At 43.7% G+C, this 10,236-nt stretch overlaps 2 protein-coding genes across 3 annotated transcripts in view; one reads left to right on the forward strand and one right to left on the reverse strand.

Annotated features, from left to right (window-relative positions):
• Positions 1 to 202: 202 nt before the first annotated feature.
• On the reverse strand, positions 203 to 5,430 carry LOC119274296 (pentatricopeptide repeat-containing protein At1g12300, mitochondrial-like). Of its 2 annotated transcripts, none has more exons than XM_037554976.1 (6): positions 5,293 to 5,430; positions 2,257 to 4,831; positions 2,030 to 2,103; positions 1,737 to 1,842; positions 1,174 to 1,616; positions 203 to 544 (listed from the first exon to the last, which is right to left on the reverse strand). In XM_037554976.1, exon 2 carries the CDS (start codon positions 4,658 to 4,660, stop codon positions 2,477 to 2,479), a length of 2,184 nt encoding a protein of 727 aa, XP_037410873.1. In that variant the 5' UTR covers positions 4,661 to 4,831; positions 5,293 to 5,430; the 3' UTR covers positions 203 to 544; positions 1,174 to 1,616; positions 1,737 to 1,842; positions 2,030 to 2,103; positions 2,257 to 2,476. The 2 variants fall into 2 exon arrangements, with proteins under 2 accessions (XP_037410873.1, XP_037410874.1); XM_037554977.1 differs by having other exon boundaries at positions 1,967 to 2,144.
• A 2,480-nt stretch (positions 5,431 to 7,910) lies between these two features.
• LOC119274297 (rust resistance kinase Lr10-like) overlaps positions 7,911 to 10,236 on the forward strand; it is a 6,475-nt gene continuing 4,149 nt past the window's right edge. The window contains exons 1-3 of the mRNA XM_037554978.1: positions 7,911 to 7,961; positions 8,052 to 8,137; positions 9,532 to 9,622. Coding sequence (XP_037410875.1) covers positions 9,576 to 9,622 — 47 coding nt within the window. The 5' untranslated portion in view covers positions 7,911 to 7,961; positions 8,052 to 8,137; positions 9,532 to 9,575. The remainder of the gene's footprint in view (positions 7,962 to 8,051; positions 8,138 to 9,531; positions 9,623 to 10,236) is intronic.

The following is a 10,236-nucleotide window of genomic DNA, read 5'->3' on the forward strand; positions in this document are numbered from 1 at the left end:
TCACCATATATTTCAGAGCCACCTTAATTTAGCTACTAAAATGCACATATGCAACCACCCATCTTCTTTCACTCATCCTGTCAGAGAAAATAAAAATAAAAATAAACAAAGAAAAAAAGAAAAAACTGAAGAAATGCTGAAAAACTATAAAAAAATGATAAAAAAATAAAGAAACACAGTGAAAAAAAGCTTGAGGCCGACTCAAAACACATTTCGTTATAAAGCAAACATTCCGACCTGAAACCACAAGCAAAATTGCATGAGCAGTTAACAGGCCATGTGCTATTTTTATACAATGCCGATTGAATGAAAGAGTAATGCCCGCCAGGGAAAGGCACTGGGCATTTGAAGAACGCTAGACCTACCCATAGTCTCCATGAACGATGAAATCCGAGTACATCAATAAAGAAACGATAAAGAGACTCAGATAATTTGCTTATTCGAAAAAATGGCCACTGATTATTGCTAGCTTGGTTCGACCTCGGGCTTGTCTAGTTGAGTACCAATTTGTTGTTATGCGAACAATATCACCATTTGTCCATACCTGCAAGGAGGAGCATGTCAAATGGTAGAAATGCACATAAATGTTAAGAATGCAGGTAATCTACACACTAGGGCAAGCAAAGGAACGATAAGGGCACAAGCCAAATTTAGAGCTGCGTCCCTTGCACACTTTAAAACATCATAGTTTCTGTTTGTTTTATCACCATGTTTTGGTTTCAGCACCAGAATCTCAGCATGTAAAAATTTGCAGGCTGGTTTGACACAGCAATACTACTATTTTATACCTTCAAAGGGAATTCTAACCAGTTCACGATCACAGAAAACTGAACATATAGTCCAATCTCCTAACAAAGTAATCAAATACTTAGTTTATTCCTAATTAGAAAACAAGCTACAAATGGTTGGCACTCCAGAAATTTGAGAAGGGGCTGAAGCACACAAATATATTCAGTTGCCATCAATAAATCTTCCACACCTTTGTGTAAGCACTTCATGAGCACAAAACAGATATGATTATATATTTCAATCGTTCCAGAAATTACTCGATTGACTCTAATCACAGTAATCATGTATTTATATTCACACACATAGACAAAACAAGTAATGACCCCGTCCATGTTACAAGGAGGATTAAGCAAAGAAGGGGAATGGGGTGAAATTAGGACTCACGTGAAGAGAAGGAGCAGCGTCGACAGCAGTGCCTAAAGATTAAAGTACAGGAGGCAGAAGTTGCGGTTAAAAAGGAGGATGCCCCTGTCTCCACCTGGCTGCTTTCCTGGTCCTTGAGGGTGCTAGGCAACGGTGGCAAGGCATCTGCTAGAATGACACCATCAAGGCTGAAGACGGGCAGGTTGTAGCTGAGCAGCCATGAGCGTGGCAAGTGCCAACCACCACGAGCAGGTTGCATGGGTTTGGAGGAAAAATGTTTGTATGTGTTGGTGTGGGAGCAGGACGAAGCTTCCTCGATGCTCCTCCCTCCCTCTTCTCCTCATGAGCGACCCGACATGGATAGTCCCAGCTAACGCACCTTCTCTCCTGGTTACTTGCAGTAATGAATCCATCCACAGGCTGAAGCATTTCAACAGAAGAGTGGTATCTGAAGCTTCAGTTATCTGCGTCACCAAATGTTTCTTTAGATGCACTGAAAGAAGTTCCATTGTTGAATATGTACAAGTTAGTGTACACCTAAACAGTGCAGGTGATGATAAATGGAGACAGATAAACAGCAACACCTGTCCCGGCATTTTCACATTCAGTATCTGCAGTTAAAGAGCTACATGACTGAAAGTCTGCTGAGCTAAAAAGCTTGTTTCGCACGACAGAAGCTTTTTTTGCACCCTGAAATCATTTCACTTGAAACATCAGAGAAGGAAATTGATTAGTTATACCATTAGACTAATCTAGTAATAAAGGCACCACAAAAAGGTAAAGCAGAAAGCTATTCCCCTCTAATGAAACATACCTCTAAACAATCATTATAATTTATATGAAGTTCATAAAAGAATGACCAGCACAATAAACGGACCTCTTCATCTAACTTGAGGAGTATCTTCCAACAGTACAAAAAATAGCTTTGGTTTTTCCAGCAGAACACCGAGCCTTGAACAGAAAATTGTCAAAATCAATCATTAACTTGTTGCCTAGCAGAAAAAGAGGCCCTAATAAGATAAATTCAACTCAAAATGTGCATGTTTATATGCAGTTGGCAGTCCTAATATCCTACTTGATTATTTGCATGAGCCAATATCTAACCTGTAATTATTTATCACACCATGCAGGTATTGAATAGGATGACATCATCAAAGTGAAAACTTTGACCTGTTTCTTTCCCTCCCTTGTTCAGATGACGGCAGTGGCGGAAGCAAAGGGAGCAGATGGAACTAATACTTGATGCAACAATACCATGAGCTCATCACCTTATGGAATAACAATTCTGTTGAGCAAGTTACCGTAGCTCTGTGATAACCTATGACTACGATACATCCTTTTCTTCCTGAGAATCTCCAAAATCATCCCCATCATTACCAAGGCCCAATATACAGCTCAGCTTGGCATCCGGTGCAATGCCTGCCTGCAGCATGCTGTTGTACATCTCCATAGCTTTTTTCTCATCCCCAGTTTTGAAGTATCCAACTATGAGATCTGTATACGTTACTACAGTAGGTGTAAGCCCCTTGTTTATCATTTCTTCCATAAACAACTGTGCGCCATCCATCGCAAGCACCTTACTGAAGCCACCAATTAAACAGGTGTAGACGAAAGAATCTGCTGACAAACCCTCTGTTTCCATCTCTCTAAAGATCTCCAGAGCGGCCTTCATGTTTGAGCGCTTGCAATAGCACGCGATCAGAGACGTGTACAGGATTCTGTCCGGTGTCAGCCCCTCCCCAATCATATGCTTAAACAGCGTCATAACCTCAGGAAGCTTATCATCATGGCACAAACCATTTATGAGGCTGGTATATGTGAAGATATTGGGCTTTGTCCCCTCATCGACCATTTTATAATACAGCCTGAAAGCCTCCTGCAGATCCAAAGCTTTGACAAAACCATCGATGATAATGCTGTAAAGCACAGTATCAGGAACGTAGCCCCTTTTTATCATGTCTGCGAAAATACCCCACACGTCATTAGGTTTATTGACCTTGCACAGGCCGTTGATGATAACTCTGTATGTACAGAGGTTGGGGACAACCCCAAACTGGCCTACTTTATCCAGGAACAGGAAGGCCTCACCAATCAGCCCTTCGTTGCTGAAGCCGTGAACAAGAATTGTGCAGGTCACAACGTTGGGGCATATCCCATCACTGATCATGAGCTCAAACACCTCCAATGCTTCTTTCAGTTGCCTATGCCTGCAGTATGCGTATATCAAACTGCCGTAATTGTAAGCATCTGGAACAAAATTATGATGAACCATGTCATTCCAAAGGTCATAGCAAATCTCTAGATCTAGATGTTGACAACAACCATGAAGAACGATGCTGTAAACTATGTGGTCATGCTTGAATCCTTGATCTTTCAGCCTCTTAAAAAGCTCAAACGCCAACTCAACCCTTCCAGCTCTGCAAAGACCATGCAAAAGCGAACTATAACTCACCAGATTAGGACTGATCCCATTCCTTGCCATCTCAACGAGCATGTAATAGCCTGTCAAAACATCCCCTTGTTTGCATAAGCCATCAACTAATATGCTGTAGCTGTGAACATCTGGGACAAACCCACACTTCTTCATCCCATCAAACACTTCTATGGCCTTGTGAACCTGACCGTCATGGCAGAAACCATGAATAACTGCATTAAAACAATAGCTGTTGCAAGGGTAGCCTCTCTGACACAGCATTTGAAGGAAGTTCCATGCAGATTTCACCTGTTTGGCACGGCAAAGCCCATAGAGGTAAGTACCATAGGTTGCAGCATTTGGCCTGACACCTTCCACTTCCATTTCAGAAAGAAGCTCCAAAGCTTCCTCCAGGCATAACTTAGCTCCATGCGTATACATACTCATCAAAACTGAATAAGAGTAGACATTTGGTGAAGGACCAGAACTCTTCATATCTTGAAACAAACTCCTTGCATACATGATCTGGTTCCCCTCAACCAAGTGCTTGAGCATGAAGTTGCACACCTGCAGCTCAACTCCAACCTTCTTGGCCTCGACGTAAGTGAGTAGGGCATCCTCAAACATCGACAGCTCAACAAAAACCCGGATGACTGTGGCATAAACCTGCAGCAACGTCATCGAGCCACCCAAATTGCTAGCCAACATAGGCGCCAACTGAAACAACTCCGGCCCGGCATTCCCGCAGTGGTCGACGACGCTCTGAATCAGGCACCGGACATCTCTAATCCTCCATGGCAAGAACGACTGCATAAGCAACGCAAACAGCCTGATCGACCGGGGTAGCCCATACAGCCTGACACAATCCCTGAAGCTGATTTTCCTGGCATCATCCCAGCTCGATGTCCGGACTGCTCGTGCGATCACGGGATGAAAACGCTCGTGCCTATCCTCGTTGCCCACGGAGCGCTGGCTGGGCTCCTCCTCGTTGTCCAAGCTCTTGGCGCAACAGGCCAGAGAGGAGAGGCGTGGATCCAGCGGCCGATGTCTGTTCAAAAGGGCTCGACGCAGACACCCCAGCACCACGCGGCGCATAGACGAGGGATGCAAACCCCCTCCTCCTCCTTACACTGACCTCGCCATTCGAGCAAGGATAGATCCACACAGAAATCGCACCTCATGGACCGGGCTTCCTTAATCAGCTTATTATGGAGAGGACAGCCCAAGAAAGAACAGGGCAAGCCTGCGAACTCGCATCAGAATTTCCTGCAAGAAACGATAAAGAAAACAGTCATCGCTGCAGCTGTCATCCTGAATCTCAAGCCTCATTTGGGGCAACGAATCGAAGCCCACCGAGCACCATAACAAGAACGAAAATGGCGGGCGGTTCGCAGAGTGCGGAGAGGGTATCCCTGGTCAAGTAGAGCCAGTGGGAAGCGAGAACAAGCAGTCTAGTGTTTAGAACACTGCCGGCACGGGGGCATGGCAGAGGGCAGCTCCACGCACGCCCCCAAGATAATAAACAGCTAACCGGCCACAGCTCACGCTAACGACTGAGTAGCCAGGCGGGGGCGTAGCACAAGCAAAGCAGAAAGATTGGCATGTAGTATGAGCTCCATTGATAGCAACACGGCGAAGTAGATAAATTTGGCAGCGGATTGGAGAGCATGGGCAGGTCATGGCGAGAGAGAGAGAGAGAGAGAGAGAGAGAGAGAGAGAACACGTACGGGTCCGGCCGGCGGTGAAGCCGCGACGCTGCGGGGGACGCGGGGAGTCGGCCGGCGTCGGAGGTGGAGGTTGCGCCGCCGTCGAAGAGGGGCGCCGCCAGGACAGAGGAGGGGGGAGGGAGAGCGAGCTGCTTTTCCTGGGAGGGGCCGGGCCGCGGAATATCCACGGCCCAATGTATCTCTTTGCCTTAAAAAAAGTAGTGATTTTCTTGTTCCCCCCTAAAAAAAGTAGTGATTTTTTTTGTCTGAGCACACGCAGAAACGCCAGGGCCACTGCTTTAACCAAGCACAAAATGGAGTTTACCATGACATCTTTAACACTAATCAACGACCATAGCCCTTAACGCTAAACACGAAATCGCCATGGCCATGGCTTTAACCCTAGCTACGCACCAGATAGATCCACCACGGCCACGGCTTTAACCCTGCGCACGCAATAGCCACGGCATGAGCTCACCTTGTCGCGTCTGGAGCCGAGGGGGAGCTTGTCCTCGTCGTCGTCGTCTCCTTTACCGGCGCTGAAACCCTAGAAACATTATGAACGTGACTAGACGAGAATTACCATGTGTCCTTGAGAACGCTTTGCTTTATATAAGAGAACTTCCCGGCTTGTCATTTGTTATAAAAAAGAATTGGGCCACCTCGCTGCACTTTGTTACTATTGCTACTCGTTACGACTTACGAATTACCTTGCTACAAAACTACCTGTTGCCGCTACTTTCAGTACTTGCAGAGAATACCTTGTTGAAAACTGCTTATCATTTTCTTCTGCTCTGGTTGGGTTCGACACTTTTACTTATCAAAAATACTACGATTGATCCTTTATACTTGTGGGTCTTCATCAAACCTCATGACCCTTTTTTATCCCACTTCATATGGAATTTGATCAATAAAACTTGATTAATAACCCCTAAAAAAACTAAAATGGGCACGTGAAGCCCTAAATAGGGATCACCCCCGTTAAGTGCTCCCAAAGCACCTGCTGTGTAGGGGAGAGGGCATTTGTCTTCTCATCGCGAGACGAAAGAACCCCTCGCCTCTGGCGCCACCTAAACAAGCCTTCCCATCATGGGAGAGGGTTGGCTCCTAGCACACGTTTTTGAATCTTTTTGTTGTATTACTATTATTTATATTTCTGAATGGAAAAATATTTTATTTTAATCTTAAAAACGTTCATTTATCATTTAAAAATATGCATGCAGTGTAAAAAATGTTCACACAGCTAAAAATATGTTCTTAGCATTCAAAAAGAATGTTCACGGGCTTCAAAAAAGTGTTTGTGACGTTAAAAAAGGTTTGTACGATGTAAAAAAAATATGTTTTCATAATTTCAAAAATATCATCCGTGCCATTCAAAAAAAATGTACATGGCATTTCCAAAAAATGTTCACGTGTCTCAAAAATATGTATGCGACATTTATAAAATCTAAAAAAGTGTTCATGTAGTATAAAGAAATGTTTAATACCATTCAAAAAATGCATGTGACATTTTAAAGAAATATTCAATAATTTCAAAAGAATGGTTCTAACATTTCAAAATATCAATACAATATTAAAAGTTTTTTATCATTTATGAATAGTAGTTTCAACTGCTTAAAATGCCATCACTCAGTAGGCGCGTGCTAAAAAATGCCACTAGACACCATTACTGCCAACTCAAAGCCCGTTTACTATGTTACATGGCCAACATCCTCATGGACCAACATGACAACTCATCTTACTACCGTAAAGTGTGAGTCCCACTCAATCCCCACAATTTTTTTTCTTAGTTTCCTCTAAATCATTCACTTGCTTTGCTACTGACAAGCGGGGCCCACATTATCATTATGAGATAGAGAGCGCTAACATGTGGGTACTTTGGTCACATAACATGGTCAATGGTTTTGACCTGACATTAATAATGTCTGATGGTGTTTTTTTAGCAAACATCTAATGAAATGATGAAATTTTAAGGTGCATTGTTGAGCAAGCATCTCACGAAACAATGCAATTTTTGAGTAGTTGTAACTTCTAATGGCAAAACTGGATAGGGGAACACAATTAGTGGCGTAAATGATAAAAAATCTCTATAAAAAAGGTTCACATAGTTAAAGTAATGTTTCGTATCATTAAAACAATGTCCAATGTGTATTTGAAAAATGTTTGACATGTAGTACTGATATTTGAGAAAACGTATAGGATATTTGAAAATGTTCCATGTGTACCAAGAAAATGTTCCACTGTATACTATATGTACGACGTGTACAAAAACATTAGACATGTTTTAAAAATAATAATAAACAAAGAAAAAAAATAAAAAAACTGAAGAAATGCTGAAAAACTAAAAAAGGATAAACAATTTTTGAGGGAAAAAAAAGAAACACAGAGAAAAAAAACTTGAGGCCTACTTGGATCTATACACCCGTCCCCTTCCGCCCCACATTTCACAGAAGAATAAAAAAAGAGCTGCTTTACTCCCGTCCCCTGCCGCCGCCGCCGGCCGCCCCACCACACTCCCCGACGGAGCGCCGGCGGGGGAGGCGGGGATCTACACCGTCCCTCGGCCCCGCCCCGGACACCCTCGCGCTCCCATCGCGCCAGCCACTCTCCCGTCCCTGAGCATTTTCTTTTCCCGCAGCCGCCACCGCCGCCGTCGCCGTCTCCGGTAGCTCGCCGCCGCACCGAGAAAGGTGAACCTCCTCCTTCCCCTTTCTCCCGTGTGCATTACCATCTCGTGTGCCTACTTAATTACCTTGGCCTGAGGTAGGATTCCTTCCCAGCACATGGACATGGATTGCTGCTGGTACAGATCCGGCAAGGAGACGAGGACGGATTTCAGTGAGGCTCAACTCCGGCTATGTACATGGTAAGCGACAACTATTTACCATGGCTTGTACACCAGTTTGCAGCCTGTTGTGGAATCGGATGTCATGCCCTGGTAATTTCACTTTTACACCACATGGTGACAGTAGCAAATTAGCTAACTGCAAGTCTGAGCGGCAATTTCTGAAACACACAAATGCCACCACATGGTGACCGATGGCTTTCTGTCCGGTGTGCCGACCACCACATTGCCGACGGTTGCGATATTTCACATGACGAGATGCCGTGCAGTTTACCATTAGGCTGCTTATCGAGCTGAAAACCAAGTGTCATACACAATACAACAGGCATTTATTACTGCAGCAAATTAAGTCTCGGTGTCCGAAATGAATACATTCAGAGTCGCCGTGAAACAAATCTCTAGATGATTTGCGGCATGGGGTGGCCCGGAGACGAAACAAATGGCTTGGGGGGCATCGTTAGACCCTGCAAGGTTCCTGTCAGCATGTTCAGCACTTTCGGCATGGACGGGCGGTTTTTCGGGTTCCACTGAATGCACCAGAGCGCCACAATGGCCAGCTTTCTTACCGTATCCTTCTCTTCTTGCGTCGTGTCCCTTGATGATTCCAGTTCTTGCTCCGTGCGTATTTTCTCATATATCCACTCTGGGATGTAAACCTCGTCTTGGTTCTTAATCCATGGATCTGAGTTCCTCCTCCCGCTAACCATTTCCAGCACCAGCATGCCGAAGCTATAGACGTCGGACTTGCTGGATATTCTCCCAAAGTTACGAGAATACAGTTCTGGAGCAATGTAACCCATTGTTCCTCTAGCTGCAGTCAGTGTGACGATGCTATGATCCCTTGTACACAGCTTTGCAAGCCCAAAATCTGAAATCTTTGGACTGAAGCTGTAGTCCAGCAAGATGTTGTGAGGCTTGATGTCGAAATGGAGGATCCGCTGATTGCACCCTTGATGCAGGTATTCGATTCCTCGTGCAATGCCTGATGCTATCTCCAGCATCTTGTTAGGTGCTAATAGCTCTCGATAAATATCTGATTCATGTGCAAATATATACTTCTCGAGGGATCCATTAGGCATGAATTCATAGATAAGAGCACGCCTTGTTCCATCTGAGGAAAATCCCAAGAGACGGACCACATTAGCATGGTGGATTCTACCAATGGTTGCAACTTCATTCATGAATTCTTCTCCATCGCTCTTTGAGTTCTCCAGCATCTTTACTGCCACAGGTACTCCATTTGCCAGCTGACCTTTGTATACGCTTCCAAATCCACCCTGACCCAGTTTATCTTTGAATCGCCTTGTTACTTTTTTAACTTCAGAGAATGTGTACCTTGTTGGTTTTGATGTGCCATATGCCTTGAGAAACATTTCGATTTTCAAACGTACCTCTTCATCAACCTTTGATTTCAGGGATCGATAGAGTGCTGTGGCTGCCGTCAACAAGAGAACCACAAATGTGGCTACCGATGATGTTGCTGAAAAACAAGAATGCAGGCAAACAGTGAGTTATACTTGGACTAAAACCATCTTGCTTTCATGTCTTTCCTCTTATATATGGGTAAGATGCAAGAATAAGAGTAATATACAACAAAATGTATGCGTAATACCTGCAATGACTTTCACATGTGAACCTGCATGTAGGAAATAAGCGATTTAGATTTTGTGTGCAAAATAATAGAAGGCTTACAATTTCTATTTCTTTCTGTAATAGAAAAAAAACGCTACCGGCTTTTTTTCTCATGCCAGTTTTTTGTTGATGGAGTGGATAAGAGATTCAACACATGACAGTATGCTAATTTGTGGTAAAACACAGATCAGTAATATGCATTTTTTGTAATGATGAAACTATTTGCATATATCTGAACTTTCTTGGGACATCATTTTTTCTTTCTTCAGTAATAACTTTGAAAGTATGAGCATCACAAAAATGCAGTTTAGTTGGGCTGGAATTCAGGCCTTCTTTCCAGAAGGTGTCATAACACTTATAACATGAATCTACCTCATTGGCTTGTCTGCATAATCATGAAGGTTTTTCATCGCTGAGCTTCTTGATTTGGCTGTTCAAGCATGATTATTTCATATTTCCTAAATATGGTGAATAGTGTGTTTAATTGT

This window comes from Triticum dicoccoides, chromosome 3B, assembly GCF_002162155.2.
Source record: "Triticum dicoccoides isolate Atlit2015 ecotype Zavitan chromosome 3B, WEW_v2.0, whole genome shotgun sequence".
In the NCBI taxonomy this organism is placed as follows: Eukaryota; Viridiplantae; Streptophyta; class Magnoliopsida; order Poales; family Poaceae; genus Triticum; species Triticum dicoccoides.

Excerpts from the sequence above, each read along its gene's own strand:
- LOC119274296 (XM_037554976.1), bottom strand. The coding sequence starts at position 4,660 with ATGCGCCGCGTGGTGCTGGGGTGTCTGCGTCGAGCCCTTTTGAACAGA.